Raw genomic sequence first — 19,171 nt, forward strand, 5'->3', positions numbered from 1 at the left:
TCTCTCTGGCCAGGACTGTGTTTAAGGCGGTGCCGGAACTGCACTTCATATTTCTCATAGTGCCATACTACATGAGCCTAGGTAAGGCCGACTGACCAGCTGCCACACACAGTAGCTAGCACAGGAAATTCATCCTCGGAATGGTGCTTTTTTGGAAGAGAAAACAAGAGTAGTCTCCAGGTCCTAAATATGTCCCACGCGTGTTTGATCATCACCATTTGAATTTTGAATTTGAACCATGATTTGTTCTGAAGCCACAAGGTTATGTCTTGATAAAATGAGGCCACATTTCTCTCTCTCTCTCTCCCTCTCTCTCTTTCTCTCTCTCTCTCTCTCGATGTAGGCTCAACTCTCAGCACTGTGTTTGACCAAGTAGGAAACGTCCCATGCCTGACCTACAAGGAGGACTTTGCAGTGCACATCTGTCACAGGCACAACCACTACCCTCAGCTGCACATTCGCAAAGCAAGGTACAGTTGGCATACAGCCTCCGTAACCTAAACCTCATTGGGAATACCATCGTAATGAGAGTTTTTAAAAATACTTATTTGTGGCCGGCACCGCAGCTCGCTAGGCTAATCTTCTGCCTGTGGCACTGGCACCCCAGGTTCTAGTCCCAGTTGGGGCGCCGGATTCTGTCCCAGTTGCTCCTCTTCCAGTCCAGCTCTCTGCTGTGGCCCGGGAGTGCAGTGGAGGATGGCCCAAGTGCTTGGGCCCTATACCCGAATGGGAGACCAGGAGAAGCACCTGGCTCCTGGTTTTGGATCAGTGCGGTGCGCAGGCTGCAGCGCGCCAGCCACAGCGGCCATTGCGGGGTGAACCAATGGAAAAAGAAGACCTTTCTCTCTGTCTCTCTCTCTTTCACTGTCCACTCTGCCTGTTTAAAAAAAAATACTTATTTGTTTGAAAGGCAGAATAACAGAGAGATTAGAAGAGAGAGAGAGAGATCTTCCATTTGCTGATTTACTTCCTAAATGGCCACAACAATTAGATCTGGGCCAGACTGAAACCAGAAGCTAGGCACTTCTTCTGGGTCTCCCATGTGGGTGCAGGGGCCCAAGCACTTGGGCCATCTTCCACTGCTTTCCCAGGCCTTAGCAGAGAGCTGGATTGGAAGTGGAGCAGCCACTACTAAAACCATTGCTCTGATATGAGATGTTGGGGTCTCATGTGGCAGCTTAGCCCACAACTCTACAACCCCAGCCCCTTAACAAGGGTCTTTAAATTACCAGCTCATACAGTAGTAAGTCATAGTAGCAGGGATTACATCTTGTAGTAAATCGTCATAATGTGGATTACATTCACAGAACTAAATATTCCTCATTTGGTTCCCCGTGTCCCCAAATTTGTGAATTTAGCACTAGGGGTTTCTGAAAACACAGTCCTTGGTCCCACACCAGAAAAGTAACTTTCAATTATAAACAAACTGAAAAAATGGATATATATATAGTTTTCTCGGTGAAACCTGCCAGTTCTCTGACACTCAATGGATGCAATTGCTGTTAACCCCAGAGAGGAGTTGTCCAAGTTAAAGGTATTCCCCATCATGCTGTCCATGACACACCCCAAGTTTAGCTATGTTAAAGGGACAGGCGGGGCGGACTGTGCTTTCCAAGGATGGCCACCATACCATCTCCTACCTTGCAAGCTTCCCTTGCCACTGTGCTTGTTATGCAGTGGGGTGTGCATCGCCTCTGACAAGCTTGGGTGGGTCATGGCTGCTTCGGCCAGTAGAACGGGGAGACAGGAAACTCAGAGCCTTGTGAGCTTGGGAAGCTCCTGCTTCATGAGGACACTTGTTCTGGAGGAGATCAGCTGCTGCAAGACCGCCGTGTTGGAGATGCCACGTGTCGATTCAGGGGCCGGGGGGGCAGCAGCACCACTGAGAGGCAGCACGGTATGCCAGCTGTGGGAGCGAGCCATTGTAGGCGTCCGCTGCAGGGCGAGCTGAGCGAACCGCGCCCTTCCAGAATTCTGACTCAAGATTATGAGCAGAATAGGACAACTGTTTGGGAATAAAAATGTGTGGTGAAAGTCATGAAGAGTGAATTGTATCTTCTTAGATCCACTATTGTCATATTTGATGACAATGTCTTCAGAAAAGTATTGAATGTGAATTTTTGAAAAGTGAGAGCTTACTGTTTACCTGGCATGTAGTTCTATGGCATAATTGTGAGTAGCATCCTATGATGATATCAGATTGATCTCGAGGATCACAGAATCCTAAGAAATGCTATAGGCTGGAATTCAGGTGGTGACAGATCGTAGGAATCCAAGTTCATGAAAGAGTCTGGAATATGGGCATGTGCATAGAAGCAGAGATGTTTCTGAGGGATTTGGTTACCAGTTGGGTGGAGAATTTGAAGGATGAGAGTGAATGGTGACTCTTGGAGTTTTCATGTTTTTTTAGGCCAATGGTGATTTTGTTAGATAAAAGTAGAAACAGAAGATTCAAAGGGACAGGAGAGAGCTGGAGATAGAAGTGGAAGGAGAAGCCTTGATGAAAATACACATTTGTGGGTTGTCAGTTTGTAGCTAAATCAGGACATAATGAAAATGAAGGAGATTGTCTTGTTTGAAAGGTGTGTGTGTGTGTATGTGTGTGTATGATTTTTAAAGTGAAAAAGCAGAGGACCAGGGAGAATTTTGACAGATAAAAAAGAGCGGAGCTGGTGCCATAGCTCACTTGGTTAATCCTCCGCCTATGGCACCGGCTTCCCCTATGGGCGCCAGGTTCTAGTCCCAGTTGCTCCTCTTCCAGTCCAGTCTCTGCTGTGGCTTGGGAAGGCAGTGGAGGATGGCCCAAGTGCTTCGGTCCCTCCACCCACATGGGAGGCCAGGAGGAAGCACCTGGCCCCTGGCTTCGGATTGGCGTAGCTCTGGCCATAGTGGCCATATGGGGGTGAACCAACAGAAGGAAGACCTTTCTCTCTGTCTCTCTCTCTCTCACTGTCTAACTGTATCTGTCAAATAAAAAAATTTTTTAAAAAAAGATAAAAAAGAGCAGCTACTAATAAGAATGGAAACTGGAAGAGAGGGAGGAGGGTGCCATTGTGTTATAGAAGCCAAAGACTGAAAGTGGCAAAGGGGCCAGGGAAGTAAACTCACTAGAGTACAGGGAGGTAAAGCCATTAGATTTGGCCCTGTGGAAAGACAGAGGAGATGGGTAAAACAGATACTTCTAGCCAAAGTGACCAAGAGAAAAGAAGACAAATGCTTAGTGTCAGGAATGAAGAAGGTGGTATCACTACAGAGCCTACAGACATTGAAAGACTAAGAAAACACAATGAGCAACTCTGCATCAACAAATCCAACAACCAGGGAAAATGTGCCAACCCCTTCCCTGGAAAACAGCCAACCAAGGTTTGTTTAATAAAAATAGACATCTTGAGTGTCTGTGTCCAACCCGGGAAAATGCAGATGAACCCTGGCTGAGGAGAGAGTGGCTGCTCACCCCAGGCAGGGGTCTTTTGCCCCAGCTCGCCAGCCCCCAGTCCAGTTTTCTTCTCTCCTTTCCCTCCTGTTCTCACAGCTCTGAACTCTTCTTCCGGAGGATCTGGACAAGAGTTTTATCTCAGGTGCACCCTGTGCTGCTCAGTAACCAGCGTTCTACCCTGGACGTGTGGTCTGGGGTCTGGTCAGAGCCAGGAAGTTGAGATCAAACAGCAGAGAGCTGAATCCCTGCAGGGGAAGGAAGTGAAGGGCAGGGAGCAGTCCCTGCTCTTTAGAGAAGCTTGGTAGTGAAGGAGAGCGGAGAGAGGGGGAGGCCACTGTCTTGCAGGTACTGGATGTCCTACAGACCATGGGACAAGACTGCGTTGTCCAGAACCACGAAGAGCATTTAATACACACCCTGTAGCCCCAACAACATTTGTCTGAAAATGATCACCAAGGAGTAGAGACCTTTCAGATACCAATTATCTATCTAATATAGGGTGGGAGAGAGGACAAGTCTTTCTAGAAAGCCAGCTGTGGTTACTTTGTTTCTATTAATAGCTAATTATATTATAGCCCTCTGTTTGGATCACAATGCAATCCAAATTCTAATGCAAGCCAAAGCCATCCTAAAGGAAAAGAATATTGTGGGTGAGATAACACTTTTTGATTAGTTCCCTCGCACCTTTTCTAATCTTGATGTCTGGTTCAGCAAAAGCAAATAGGCCCTCCAGCCCGTCTGGAAATTGCATTCTTTAAAATAACTTTGTCTTATAAGAATTCACAAGTAGGCAAGCTTTTCTTTTTCTTACATAATGAGAAATTTCCTCAAATTAATAGCTTAGAATCTTTTAAGTACTCTAACAATTCCTGTACTTTTGTCTTCACTTCATTTTAAAATATCTCATTATTCTCCCTTTTTCTAATTATTTTGGGGGGATAAATTCATTTAATCCAGTGAATTATATTCTCACATCCCAAGTAACAGCTACTCATTCTTTTTTTTTAAATTTTTTTTTTGACAGAGTTAGACAGTGAGAGAGAGAGAGACAGAGAGAAAGGTCTTCCTTTGCCGTTGGTTCACCCCCGAAATGATCGCGCTGCGCCAATCTGAAGCCAGGAGCCAGGTGCTTCCTCCTGGTCTCCCATGCGGGTGCAGGGCCCAAACACCTGGGCCATCCTCCACTGCCCTCCCAGGCCACAGCAGAGAGCTGGACTGGAAGAGGAGCAACCGGGACAGAATCCGGCACCCCAACCGGGACTAGAACCTGGAGTGCCGGCGCTGCAGGTGGAGGATTAGCCTAGTGAGCCGCGCGCCGGCCAACTACTACTCATTCTTTCATTTGTGTGAGTAGGTAACTGCACAGACATATGCAAGTATACGTGCATACTCTCATATATGTGGATTTCAAGGTTTTTGCACCAAAATACACTGGCCTTTTAATTCCATTTTCCATGAACTTTTTGAATTCTATTTGCATATATGTATTCACCCGCCCAATATATATGGTCATGTTCACATGTTCTGTTAATCTCTCACCTAAAAAAGCAACTCATTATCTTTATGAATCAGTTTTATTCTTTATAATGACTGGTCCACAATGACCTGGCCATCATGTGTCTCTTGTAGAATTTTTTTTAGTCATTCACTGAGTCATTCCTTGTTGATGGACATTTAAGTCATTTTCAACCTTTCAACTTTTCCTATAACAAATAATATAGTGGTAAACAGCTTTGTACATCCATCAAGTACTCAAGCTACCCAGAGGTAGAGTTTTGTGGTAAGAAATATCCAGATACCTGCGTAAATATTTTAAAACAGATGCAGTCACATTATTGAGCCAAAAAATGACATCAGTTTTTATCCTACCAGGTGGTCCTCTGTTCCACCCTCACCAGTGCTGGATGCTTTTGCTTTTTAAAATGCTTTCCAGGCGGCAGGCCCAAACACCATATCTTATCTCAGATGGTGTGAACTTGAGGGCCGTTTTATGAGTTCCATTGAAAATGAGTAAAATACTTGAATTTAAAGTAACTTCCAGTTCAGAAATGATCCTGTGGGCTGATTAAACCTTGAACTCTGTGTCTGCATAGTGGGCAGTTCTTTGGGGGAAGCTAAGGTGGGGTATGAGTTAGTTACAGGTTAAGAGAGTATTTTCCCTCCCTCCCTTCCTTCCTTCCTTCCTTCCTTCCTTCCTTTCTTTTTTTTTTTTTTTTAAGATTTATTTATTTATTTGAAAGGTAGAGTAGTTACACAGAGAGAGGAGAGGCCGAAAGAGAAAGAGAGGTCTTCCATCTGCTGGTTCACTCCCCAAACAGCCACAACAAGTAGGTCTGGGCCAGGCTGAAGTCAGAAGCCAGAAACTCCATCCTGGTCTCCCACGTGGCTAGCAGGAACTCAAGTACCCCAGCCATTTTAGGCTGCCTTCCGGGTGCATTAGCAGGAAGCTGGATCGGAAGTGGAGTAACTGGGACTCCCACACAGGATGCCAGCATCACATGTGGTGGCTTAATCCACATTGCCACAATGCTGGTCTCACATTTTCTTTTTTAAATATTTATTTTTGGGGCTGGTGTTACCTGGCATAGCAGGTTAAAAAAAATGCCTGCAGCTCTGGCATCCCATATGGGTTCGAGGCTCAGCTGCTCTATTTCTGATCTAGCTCCTTCCCTGCTAATGCATCTGGGAAAGCAGTGGAAAATGGCCCAGGTGGGAGACCTGGAGGAAGCTCCTGGCTCCTGGCTTCAGCCTGGCTCCGCCCTGGCCAGTGCTGTCATTTGAGGAGTGAACCAGTGGATGGAAGATCTTTCCCTCCCTCTCTCTCTCTGTAATTCTGCCTTTCAAATAAAGAAAAAAATAGCCTTTTCACCAAGATGGCGCAGAAGGCGAAGAAGGAAGCTCCTGCCCCTCCTAAAGTCAAAGCCAAAGCGAAGGCCTTGAAGGCCAAGAAGGCAGTGCTGAAAGGCGTCCACAGCCATAAGAAGAAGATCCGCACGTCCCCCACCTTCCGGCAGCCCAAGACACTGCGCCTCTGACCGCAGCCCAAATACCCTTGGAAGAGTGCCCTCAGGAGAAACAAGCTTGACCACTATGCCATCATCAAGCTCCCCCTGACCATGGAGTCGGCCATGAAGAAGATAGAAGACAACAACACACTGGTGTTCATTGTGGATGTCAAGGCCAACAAGCACCAGATCAAACAAGCTGTGAAGAAACTCTATGACATGGATGTGGCCAAAGTCGACACCCTGATCAGACCTGACGGAGAGAAGAAGGCGTATGTGCGGCTGGCTCCTGACTATGATGCTCTGGACGTTGCCAACAAAATTGGGATCATCTGAACAGAGTCCAGCTGGCTAATTCTAAATATATGTTTTTTCACCATAAAAAAAAAAGAAAAAAGAAAAAAATAAATTCTTAAAAATATGTTTATTTATTTTTCATCTACTTGAAAGGCACAGAGAAGGGAAGAAAGATTTTTCCATCTGCTCGTTCACTCCCAAAGTGCTTGGAACAGTCAGAGCTGCACCAGGCTGAAGCCAGGGACCTGGAGTTCCTTTCAGGTCTCCCACATGAGTGGCAGGGGCCCAAGCACTTTAGCCATCACTTGCTGCCTCCCAGGGTGCATTAGCAGGAAGCTGGATCTGAAGCTGCAATCTGGTGTGAGATGTGGGCACCTCAAGTGCACCTGCTGTACCACAAAGCCTGCCCCCCAAAATATTTTCCTAATGTGTAGGCAGAATACCCAATTTGGATCATGGGAATTATTATCTTCTTGAGGAATGTCAAGGTTTCAACATAAATATTGAGCAAGAGATTTTTATGATAGAAAACTTGTATATAAGTCTAATACTGAAAGGTAAATGACAGCTCATCTAAATATTACCCATTTCTGTCACATTTTAGTGAGGTGATGTTTTTGTTAATCTGTCTCTGATGCCCATTTTGTCACTCAGGATGCAAGAGAAGAGGTTCAGGGTGTGTTCAGCACAATGCCTGGCTCCTGTGACATTTGGAAATTGGTGCTCTGATTTGGCCTCCCTCCCTCCCTCCCTCCCTCCCTCCCTCCATCCCTCCATCCCTCCATCCCTCCATCCCTCCATCCCTCCTTCCTTTTCACCCCCACTTCTGCCTTTTTTGGAAAACTTTAGAGCTGTGGACTGTGACTTTCCAATGGGCAAAGCCCATGAAGTTTGACATAAACGTGCAGGGGACTTACAGAAATACATGTGTGTGGTAGGAGTTCTATGGAAATGGTGGCATTGTGACAGTTTCCTTGTTAGCAGAAGATGGAGAAAGGGGACACAGCTTAGAAAGTCCTCTATCCAGGATGTTCATCTTGGAGTTTTAGCACTTGGGGGCGCAGAATTTCAGGTGCCTGGAAAGCGCTCTCAAGGAGACTGTCTCCCTCCTTCACAGCCCTGGAGAAATGAGGACAGATGAACACGGCCCCATGCCTCCTCGTGGGCTGCCTCCTTCCTCTTCTTCCCCCCGCATTTATCTCTTGACATCTGTTTCATCAATAGTTACTTGCTCTGATAATTAATGGTGAAGAGTGCAATTCTTAGGATGCAAAAGCAGTGCAAGGCTTGGGGTTGTAATTATCCTTCAGCCGTTTAACTAGCAACACATTCAGAACCAATGAATGAACGCCGCAATCCTCCCCCACCACCCCGTCTCGTTTCTTTGGTTTACCCATGTGGAAAATTATGTGGTAATCTGCCCCCTCTACACACACACACACACACACACATTAATGAAGTTACTTTTCTGTGTTTTTCTTAATATCAGAAATAAAGCATAATTTCTTCTAGACATGGTGTTAAAATATACCGTCGGCTTAGTGAACCCTCACTGGTAGATTTGAGATGTTCTCAGGCTCAGAAACTCTTGGTGGGGTCTGTGTGTGTGTGTGTGTGTGTGTGTGTGTGTGTGGCAGGCAGGGGAAGCCTGTCTTTTTCAAGTCCTCATGGGGCCAAAGGAAGACTCAGCCAAGGAGAGGATTACGTGCTATCAGACAGTGTCAAATAGCTAGAATTTTCCTTAATGGAGTACTGTATTTTGGGTGATAACAATGGCTAACAAAAAAAAAAATGCTCAACAAACTTGCTTTTGAAAATAAAATGAAAGAAAAATTAGCCCTTCACAAGAAGAGAGGAGTTTGAAGGTCTCCCAGCACAAAGAAATGATCAGTGTTTAAGGAGATGAAAATCCCGATTACCCCGAGTTGGTCATTACAGGTGTATGTGTATTGAATTATCACACTGCACCCCATAAATATATGCAATTACTATGCACCAATGAAGCTGTTTTTAAAGATCTTAAAAATAAAAACTAGTTTAGCTCTTAAATGCATAGGATTAATGGCTTTAAAATGCTGATTTTTCACCTCTTAAGGCATTTATTTTTATGAAGCATTTGATAGTCTCATGCTTTTTAGAGACAGGCTTTGGCTTCTGAGCAATTTCATATAATGAACATTTTGATGTTTAAGTGATGCACATTGCTAAGTATTCAAAAAGAAGTGCTGACCTAGTTATGGAATTTCACGAGGGATCTCCTTGAGTCCTGGGAAGTGGCCCACCGAGTTTGGTGAACAATATGACTGGAGCAGTAGTGTGCAAGGTAGATTTTGGGTTAGATCCTGGTAGTGTAGGTGTTGGAGCCACCAGCTGGCCTTGCATGTACTTTGGAGCCTGAATTCAGGCATCTTAACTATTGGACTAACTGCCTGCGCTTCTCCTGAATTTTTAAAATTGTGACATTTTCCCAGGGACTAGAAGCTGAAAGGCTGCAAAACCCATTTTGAAATTCTTAAGTGGGTGCTGATGTCATGGCTCAGTGGGTTAAGCTGCTTCCCGTGAAGCCAGTATCCCATATAGGAGCACTATTTTAAGGCAGCTGCTCAGCTACTGACCCAGCTCCCTGCTAATGCACCTGGGAAAACCATGGAAAATGGACCAAGTACTCAGGCCTTGCTACCCAAGTGGGAGACCCGGATACAGTTCCAGGCTCCCGGCCTAGATCCGCTCATTGCAACCATTTGAGGAGTGAACCAGTGGATCTCTTTGTCCCTCTTTATCCCGTCACCTCTCTCTGTCATTCTACCTTTCAAATAAATAAAACGAATCTTAAAAAAAAAATCCAAAAAGCAAACAACAACCAATAAAACAAGCTAATGTGGAATATACTTGTCTAGTTTAGAAATGATAGATTTTGTTTTCTTGAGAGAGACCACTAGAGGTCACAAGAGATCTTGGAAAGAAGATGGTGCTTTGTTTTACAAATCTGAATGAAAAACCTCAGTTGGTGCCAACTGTAGCTTCTCCCACCCCATGTTGAGACAATATTCATGGTAGAAGGTTGTGAAAGTGGATTTTTCAGTACCATTACTACACTGGATTCTCTATGAAATTTTTTTTCCTTTCTTGGTTTCTTTTACACCCACCCACCCACACACATTTGAAGAAATAGATGTCTCTATTTATAGTGATGTCAGAAGTACTTTTTTCCGAAGGTGCATCTCTAAGTCTAGCTAATGAGATGCAGATCCTCTCCGGATGTGGAAAATACTGCCAGGCAGGAAGCAAGGCACTAGCAGAACTCTGGGTGCAAAGGCGGCTGCTGGCCAAGCCTTACGAACCTCAGACGTGAACCTCCCAGCTGCAAACTCACAGGGGTCTCTTTGCTGGCAAGGAAAAGGGGGCACATTCCTGACGGAGGGGGAGCTGCCGTGCCACTTCTCCCAAGGATTGGTTACTAGCAGGGCTGCCCGGGTTCTGAGCTGATGGAGCAATCTTGGAGTCTGTACATCCCCCAGCCACCCAGCCTGGCTGCTAGGAAGCCTTCTATGGGTCTGGGACATCGCCGTGCTCCTGGAAAGCCCCCAGCTCACTGACATGCTGGAGATGATGGGTGAGTTTGACCTTCCCGGAAGCCAGCAAGAGTCACCAACCCGGTCGTCCTTAACTTTGCCGTCTCCCGAATTTAAAGACACTCATTCGCCAAGTCAGGAGTCCTTAAGGTTTTCTTAAGGATTGGATTCAATATGGGTTTTAGAGTCTGGTGGGCATTCAGGTGCCCGAGAAGTCCCTAAGTCTTTATGAGATATGGACCCTTTTGCTTCCTCCACAAGCGTCAAAATATTCTACAGTGAATGACACTACCAAGCGCGTCATTGGCCCCTCCAGGCCACGTCCTCAGTGGAAGACAAAGGAACGTGGCTCTTCACTCAGGGAACTGTGCCACTTCTGCCATGCTTTGTGCGGACGTGCTACGACCCCTGCGTAGTCTTCCCCCACTGGGATGCTGTGTGGTGCTCGGGTACGTGACACCGCGATGCCGGGCCCCGGTGTGGCACAGGTCTCCCCGCCACCCGGCTCTGGCAGGCAGGGCTCCTTGCCTCAGGATGCCCACAGGTGAACGTTTTAGTGCGTGCATCATTTTCTGGAGCTGGGTGTTTTGTTTCTGCGCAGCTGGACTCTGTCATGTGCCATTTGAGACTGCGAGGCTGATGTCATACTTTATCGTTAGCACTAGGGCTGATGCAAGATCATAAATTATCGATTACCCCAAGGAACGCATGTAGCAGTACAAGCTCCTCTTCATTCATTTTGGGAACAGGCTTACGGGAGAGACTGCAGAACTCCAAGGTTTGGATGTTTTCTTCTTCCTTCTCCCAGAAGAGTTAGTACTGAGGTATGATTATGGATACTTTGTTAATAGGCTCTAAGGGCTCATGATTAAAATTGGGGTCTGGGCTTCTCTGCACTTTAATTTTTCGTTTTAAAAATCACATCTTAATGTTTATTTATTTATCTATTTCATCTACTTGGAAGGCAGAGCAACAGAGAGAGGGAGAAGGAGGGAGGATGGGAGAGAGAGAAAAAGAGAGAGAATCTTCCATCTACTGGTTCACTCTCCAAATGCCCACCAACAGCCAGGGCTGCCCAGGTCACAAGCAGTAGCGTGAACTCTGTCCAGGTCTCTCACATGGGTGGCAGAGGCCCAAGCACCTGAGCCATCACCTAATGCCTCCCAGGATGCGTCAGTAGGGAGCTGGATCAAACCTGCACTTCGATACGGGATGTGGGAGTCCCAAGCAGTGGCTTAACCTGGTGAACCACAATATCCACCTCTATTTCTGATTTTATGTATTTTTATATGGATTTTATATTCATAGACTACAATTTTTATGTCCATCATATAAATAAAAGCTCATGGTCCACAGTTGTTTTGGAGTTCATTCCCTGTGTGATTGCTGCCTTGATTCACTTAAAATTATTAGGTTACTGAAATATTTTCTCATTACTCAAAATAATTATATCTGCTAATAAATATTGGTGCAACCTTTCATTATTGGCAAAATCTTTGAAAATAAACTTCCTATTTTCCCCTAGAATTCTTTTTTTTTTAAAATATTTATTTTATTTATTTGAAAGAGTTACAGAAAGCAAGAGGGAGAGAAAGAGGGAAAGAGAGAGAGAGAGAGAGATCTCTTCTATCTGCTGGTTCATTCCCCAAATGGTCGCAATGGTCAGGGCTGGGCCAGGCTGAAGCCAGGAACCAGGAGCTTCATTCAAGTTTCCTACATGGGTAGCAGGGGACCAAACTCTTGGGCATTTTCTGCTGCTTTCCCAGGCACATTGGCCGAGAACTGGATTGGAAGCTGAGCAGCTGGGACTTGAACCGGCACCCATATGCGATGCCAGTATTGCAGACAGCAACTTAACCTGATATACCACAACAGTGTTCCTAGAATTATTTTTTTTTAAAAGCCAGTACCATGAATGACTCTTTTTACAGAGAAAAGCCACCTGTAGCAGCACCCCTTTGGCAGGTTAAATGGGAAAGAGTTCAAATAAACTTGTCTTTTAATTCCATTTTTCCATGAATTTTTTAAAGTGTCCTTGTATGTAGTAAGCACTCAATGTTGATGAGTAGTTAGCAAATCCAAGATGGCAGCAAGGGTGGCTGGGTTGGGGGACTGAGGCACAGGAGTTTGAGGATGCACCTGATGCAGAGCTGCTGGAACCCATGCTGGGTCGCGTCACTGAGCAGCGCAGACTTAAGTGGCTCTTTGCTGGAGGCAAGGGCACCGTGGGCGAGACCAGCTGCAGCCTGGTGGTCCAGCCATCCAAGGACGTGAGAGCGCTCTGACTTCTCCATAGACCCAGCTCAGACTCTTTGGACCAGAAGTTCTCCAAGGTGCTACAAGGCTGTGACAACCTCTCTTCCCCATGGAGATCAACCCCAGCCTTGGGGTGGCAGAGCCGCCCAGCGTGTTCCTCGTGGACAGCATGCTGAGCATGGGCACGAAGATGGTGTGGGGGCCCCTGAGCACCTTTCCATGCATCCACGAGGCCAGGTGCTATGCCAAGGTCATGAGGCTGGTGAAGGGCAGGAACTTCTCGGGCATGCTTTTGGTTGTGGTGCCCATGGGCCACATGTTGCGGCCACCCAACCTCCCCACCGTCACAGAGCAGGGCCTGGGTCAGCTCATGCAACCAGATCAGCCCTTTCTTCTCCCGGATGTGCAACACACTGGGCCTGGGAGACATGAACTGTGATCATCTGGCCTCCAAGCTGGAGGAGATGCTGCCCATGACCCTCTTGGTCAGCAAACAGTTCAGGGACCCCTGTGCAGACCTTGTTCATGCGCATCGCAGAGTTGCTGTCTCTGCATGAGATGGAATGGCTGAACCAGGAGCTGGCCAAGTGCAAGATGGACATGCACAACATCATCATCAACCAGCGTGTCTTCCCTAACCCTGAGAAGCCCTACAAGACGTGCAAGGCCCGCCCCAAGATCCAGGCCAAGGGCCTGGACCAGATGCAGGACCTGGACGAAGACTTCCATATTGTGATGCTGGTGCTGTTAGCCCAGGAGGTGCAGAGAGCAGACAAGGTCAATCCCTACTCTGCAATCCTACAAGCCCCCCAGTGCCACACAGCACCTCCACCAGCCGTACCTGGTTTCACAGCACCTCCCCACCCCCAGGGCAGAGTGGACACAGGGGAGCAAACTGGGGGAGATGGGGATGGAAGGCAGGGAGGGGATCTGTTCCCCCTAGTGGGGCTGCAGGGCTGTACTTGCCTCCACCTCTTGCTCCTCTGTAAGATGATCTGAAACTGCAAAAAAAAAAAAAGTTAAGAGCGGTAGAGCTACTGTTAACCTATTAACCTTAAAGAGGTCATACTAGGAGATAAAGTGGGATGATGAAGATGGCAGAGTAATGACATCAAGGGGGTGGGGTGAAATCACAGCGCGTAGCCAAATCAGACGCTCAGGAACAAAGTAAAGCAAATCCGAGACATTTTAACAGCAAAAAAAAAAATAACCAGAAATAAGGATGAGAACATTCTAGACAGGTGAAACTAAACAGTTTACCCAAGATGTACTAAAAAAGCAGGAGGGGGAAGGGGAGGGGGAGGGGAGGAAGAAAGTTAAATATGCTGGCAAAACTGAGTCTAAGAGCCAACCTCACCATGCAGTGATAAAGGTGGTTCTTGCCCTGCGTGCCCTGGGTACTAGTTTTCTGGGGTCACTGCACAGACCCCCAGTAGATGTCAAGGTGGAGGTCCCCAGGGTGGTGGGCAGAGCTTCATTCCCTTCAGCGTTGTTTGCCTCTCCACAGGAAGTGTGGAGATGCCCCAGGAACCAAGGGTATGCGTAAGCAAGGCTAAATATTCCTTACTGTAGTGCTTCTCAGAGTCTTTAGCATATGACTGGGATACTCTAGGAGGGGACCTACAGTAAGTTATTGTTTTTAGCCTTTGAAATTCATTATTGGGGTGGGGGGAGTTGGGGACACCATCACAGGAGTAGTGTTCCTTGGAACCCATGTGGGAAATGCTGTCCCCAGCTTCATGCTCTTAGATGCATGACAAACGTGGTCCTGTATTCTACACCCAAAGGTGCCCACCGTGTTCCCTCCACCTGAATGCTGCCCCTCCAGATCTCAACATGGTAGCCCATGTCTGTCTTCATGCAGGTCTCAGCCACACGCTCCCCCTCACAGAAGTCTTCCCTGACCACTTGGCTGTGTCACTTTCCATCTCAAAGCATGCATCACCACTTGAAACATCTGAGATCATTTCAATGGATTGTGTTTTTAGTGTCTGTCTCTCCTGCTAGAGTGTCAGTTCATTCCCTGAGGGCATTTAGAGTAGGGTGTGGCCCGGAGCAGGAACACATACACTGAGCCAAGGCCTTTGTGTTCAACAGGGTGGAAGACCATGACAACCTCATGCCAATATTCCTGCGCCATGACACCATTCTAAAGGAGACGTATGGCGAGTACTTCCTGGCTGAACTCATAGAGGCCCAGGATGAAGAAAACCACGCCGTCGTGTGTGAGGTTGGTGACCAGTCCACCTGGGGAGACACTCAGTGAGAAGAAGGAGGGGTGTTGCTCCCCAAGTTTGGCTGAGCACCCCTGGAGCCTACATCCCCTTCCAAATGCTTCTGGAAGCCCAGGCCTGCTTCTGGGAGGCTGTGACATTCACCCATCTTCAGTGCTGCTGGCTTTAAGTTTTCTTTTGTGAGGTTCTCTTTTTTTCTTTTTTCTTTTCTTTTTTTTTCTTTTTTTTTTTTTTTTTTTTGACAGGCAGAGTGCCAGCTACTGTGGAGTCTCTGTCCAGCCCCTAGTGGTAGGCCTTTGGATGTCCTGTCTCTTCAGTTTCCTTCCTGTTTTTTTATTTTATTTTATTTATTTGAAAGAGTTACAGAGAGAAGTAGGGTGGGGGGAGAGAGAGAGGCGCCCCCCATCCCCTAGTTCACTCCCTGAATGCCCCCAAAGAACCAGGGTTGGACCAGACCTGGAACCAGAACAGGAAACTCAGTTCGGATCTTGCACGTGGGAGGCAGGGACTCCAATGACTGAGCTATCCCTGCTGCCTCCCAGGGTCTGTATTGGCAGGAAGCTGGAGTCAGGAGTTGGAGCCGGGAATTGAACCCTGGCACTCTGATGTGGGACGCAGGCGTCTTAACCGCTAGGCTAAGAGCTCCCTCTTTAGTGTCTTCTAATCTGGAACAACTCCTTGGTCTGTCCTTATTTTTTATAATGATGACATTTTTTGGAGAATGCCAGTCCATTATTTTGTACAATGTCTCTCAATGTGCACTTATCCAGTGACTCCTCGTAATTTGTTTCAGATTATCTGTGACTGGATTTTGTTGAATTAGTGGCTAATGTAAAAATTAGGAAACTAAAATTGCAATTACTAGTTTTTTTTTTTTTTTAAAGAAATCAGAAGGCCCAGTTTATTGGACCTGAAATGCAGGAACCACACCCTCCAGTTTGGCAACCTGAGACCTGGAGATGTGCATTTTATTGAGAGCTAGAGAGTGGACGGGTGCTCCAGTCTTCATGTGAGCAGCCAGAGCGGACCCTGGGGCTGCTGTGAGCAGCTCTAAGATTTTCATCACCCTCTCTCACCCTGCACCTGCTCCTGGAGGCGTCCACCAACAGATGGTCCTCCCCTCCAGGATGTCAACTGACAGTGGATGCCTTCCCTGCGTGTGCCCCAGCAGGAGTCCATAAGTAAGACCCTAATTCTGACGTCTAACCCTAGGCATCCTGAGATGCCTTTAGACTTGCAGTGTTGGTTTTGAGTCTGCTAAAGCAGACTTTCCTGAAAAGCAGCATGATGGCATCCTACCTGCTGCCATTCCATCTGAAGTTCGAGGTGCTCTTCAGAGTGGAGAAGCGGTATCCACAGGCTCTGCTCAACGCTATGGAGAAATTGGCCAACCAGAAAACAGTGCTCCTCGTGGTGCCTTTCAGTCATTAAGGGGTTGGTGGCGGCTGCTGCCTGTCCCACGTGAGAAAGGATGGGGCTGGGGCAGGACTGCATCTCATTTTTGTGCACGTGGGGGATGTAAGGCAAATATGTGAAAGCAGTGGAACTGAAACACGAGTGTGCCTGGGGATGACGTCGTGTGCTGCTGAGAACACCCCAGCACTTCTGACCAGGAGCTCTGGGAAGGAGCCTGCAAGGCGGTACTTCTCACGAGTCCCAGGGACACGCTGATGCTGGTGGCCGAGGGACCCGCCACCCCCACCCCCCATTGCAGAAGCCTGTTCCGAAGGCATGAAGCCTCCTTCCAGATGGCTTGCAGTTACTGACTTGTGCACGCACTGTACATGGTCAGCCTGTTGTGGGTAATCTCAGGGATCAGCCAGGAAAAGAGCACCTCTCCTTTGGGTAAGATGTCCCCCTGGCGTCACCAAGAAATGCAGAGGCCATTTTTCTTGAAGGCTTCGAGGAGACCTGTATAAGCGTGGACTGAAAATCATTTTTGACAGTAAGATAATCTTATTTTGAATGAATTTTTCGTTCTGATTTTTTGCATATCATAATTAACAAATAGGGGGCCTGCGTTGTGGCATAGCGGGTTAAGCCGCTGCCTGCAACACCCACATGCCATATGGGTGCTGGTTTGAATCCCAGCTGCTCCACTTCCTATCCAGAGAAACCCAGAAGAAGCTCTGGGCTCCTGGCTTCAGCCTGGCCCAGTCCCGGCCATTGTGACCATTTGGGGAGTGAATCAACAAATGGAAATCAACAAATGGAAAAGTCTCTCTCTGTCTCTCCTTCTCTCTATCTCTGTAACTCTTCCTTTCAAATAAATAAATCATAAAATAATCATTTACAAATAAAAGAACCCTTGGGTGCCTGCCCATTCTATTCATTTATAGAATTCCAAGGTTCAGGCAGTATTGACCACAATTATGTTACTTCTTTTCAAATGGATATTTAACTTTCATTTCAAAAAGAGAGAGTTTGTGCCAGTTATTTTTTAAAAGAACATTAAAAATACTTTTTAAAAAATGTATTTATTAGTTGAAAGGCAGAGTTACAGAGAGGCAGAGAGAGAGAAAGATAGAGAGAGAGGTGTCTTCCATCTGCTGGTTCACTCCCCAGATGGCTGCAATGGTTAGAGCTGTGCTGATCTGAAGCCAGGAGCCAGGAGCTTCTTCAGGTCACCCATGCAGGTGCAGGGGCCCAAGGACTTGGACCATCTTCTGCTTTCCCAAACCCTAGCAGTGAGCTGGATTGGAAGTGGAGCAGCTAGGTCTCGAACTGGTGCCCATATGGGATGTAGGCACTGCAGGCGGTGGCTTTACCCACTATGCCACAGTGCCAGCCCCTAAAAAGTGCTTTTAAAGAAGTTGTGCTTCTAGGATGACTTGTTTAGAGGTTTGCCATTCTTCATGGACTCATTTCTCTTTATTTGCTGAAACCTAAGAACTCTGTAAAGAATATTATGTTTCTTAAGACTTGGAACCAAAAGTTCTCTTATTTAGATAACAAGAATTGTTTGAGGGTTTGTTCCACATGGGCAGGGGGGCTCTCATCACCATGGAGGTTTTTTTTAAATCACATGCTTCAAGTATCCTTAGTCTTTTTAAAAAATATTTATTTATTTATTTGAAAGTCAGAGTTACACAGAGAGAGTAGGAAAGGAAGAAAGAGAGATAGGTCTTCTATCTGCTGATTCACTCCCCAAATGGCTGCATTGGCCGGAGATGTGCCGATCCAAAGCTAGGAGCCAGGAGCTTCTTCTGGGTCTCCCATGCAGGTGCAGGGGCCCAAGGACCTGGGCCATCTTCTTCTGCTGTTCCAGGCCACAGCAGAGAGCTGGATTGGAAGTGGAGTAGCTGGGGCTTGAATTGGCACCCATATGGGATGCCTGCACTGCAGGTGGCAGCCTTACCCCCTACGGCACAGCACCAGCACCAGCCATGGAGGTTTTTGAGACCATCCCCATGCCACAGGACCTAGAGCCAGAGTATCCAAAGAACGCTCACAACAACAAAGAGACAAATCATCCACATTCATGAGAAGATGTGCTTGGGGAAATGCAAATCAAGACCGCAGTGACATACCTCTTTACCTCCAGTAGGATGATCATGTTAAAAAAGAAAGGCAATGATAAGTGTTGGCAAGAATGTGGAGTAATTGGGCCCTTGTGCATTGCTGGTGGGATTTAAATGGCGCAGCCATGTAGGAAAGCAGCTTCTTCTCTCAAAAGTTAAGGTGGCATTGCCATTGGACCCAGCAACTCCACTCCTAGAATTGAGAACACATGTCCACACAGAGACGTGTACACAAAAGTTCAGAGCAGATTTACTCCCACCCAAATGTGGAAACAGCCTAACTGCCCATCTATTGATTAATGGATAAGTCAGACTTGGCATATCGATACAGTGGTTTATTATTCAGAAAGATGGGAGAATTTAGCACCGACACACTGTTTGAGCCTTGCAAACATTGTGCTAAGGGAAAGACCACACATCGTATGATCTCATTTATATGAAATCCCACAACTGGGAAGCCCATCAAGACAACAAGTAGACTGGGGACTGTGAAGTGGTTAATGGTGGCGGACAGCAGCATTGTGGAGCAGTGGGTTAATCCATACGAGTGCTGGTTCAAGTCTCAGCTACTCCACTTCCAATCCAGCTCCCCACTAACATGCAGGGAAAAGCAAAGAAGATGGCCCAAGAACTGGCACCTCTGCACCCACATGGGAGACTCAGATGAAGTTGCAGACGCCTGGCTTCAGCCTGGACCAACCCTGGCTGTTACAGCTATTTGGGAAGTGAACCAGCAAATGGAAGTTCTCTCCTTCTTTCTTCCTCCCCCGTCTTTGTAATTCTTCCTTTCAAATATATAAATAATAAACCCTTAAAAACAAACAATGGGTATGGCATTTCCTTTGTGGGG

General features: G+C 46.8%; 1 protein-coding gene and 2 pseudogenes across 2 annotated transcripts in view; all 3 read left to right on the forward strand.

Annotated features, from left to right (window-relative positions):
• The window catches only part of CFAP61 (cilia and flagella associated protein 61), a 250,889-nt gene that overhangs the window by 16,087 nt on the left and 215,631 nt on the right, over positions 1-19,171 (forward strand). For both annotated transcript variants that reach the window (XM_008256339.5, XM_008256340.5), the window contains exons 5-7: positions 14-81; positions 344-470; positions 14,664-14,796. In XM_008256339.5, the coding sequence (XP_008254561.3) occupies positions 14-81; positions 344-470; positions 14,664-14,796 (328 nt within the window). The remainder of the gene's footprint in view (positions 1-13; positions 82-343; positions 471-14,663; positions 14,797-19,171) is intronic.
• Positions 6,295-6,852, forward strand: LOC149123431 (large ribosomal subunit protein uL23 pseudogene; annotated as a pseudogene).
• LOC149123432 (ATPase GET3 pseudogene) lies at positions 9,038-14,112 on the forward strand (annotated as a pseudogene).

The sequence above is a fragment of the Oryctolagus cuniculus genome, chromosome 11 (assembly GCF_051225735.1).
Source record: "Oryctolagus cuniculus isolate XC-2025 breed Fujian yellow rabbit chromosome 11, ASM5122573v1, whole genome shotgun sequence".
Classification (NCBI taxonomy): domain Eukaryota; kingdom Metazoa; phylum Chordata; class Mammalia; order Lagomorpha; family Leporidae; genus Oryctolagus; species Oryctolagus cuniculus.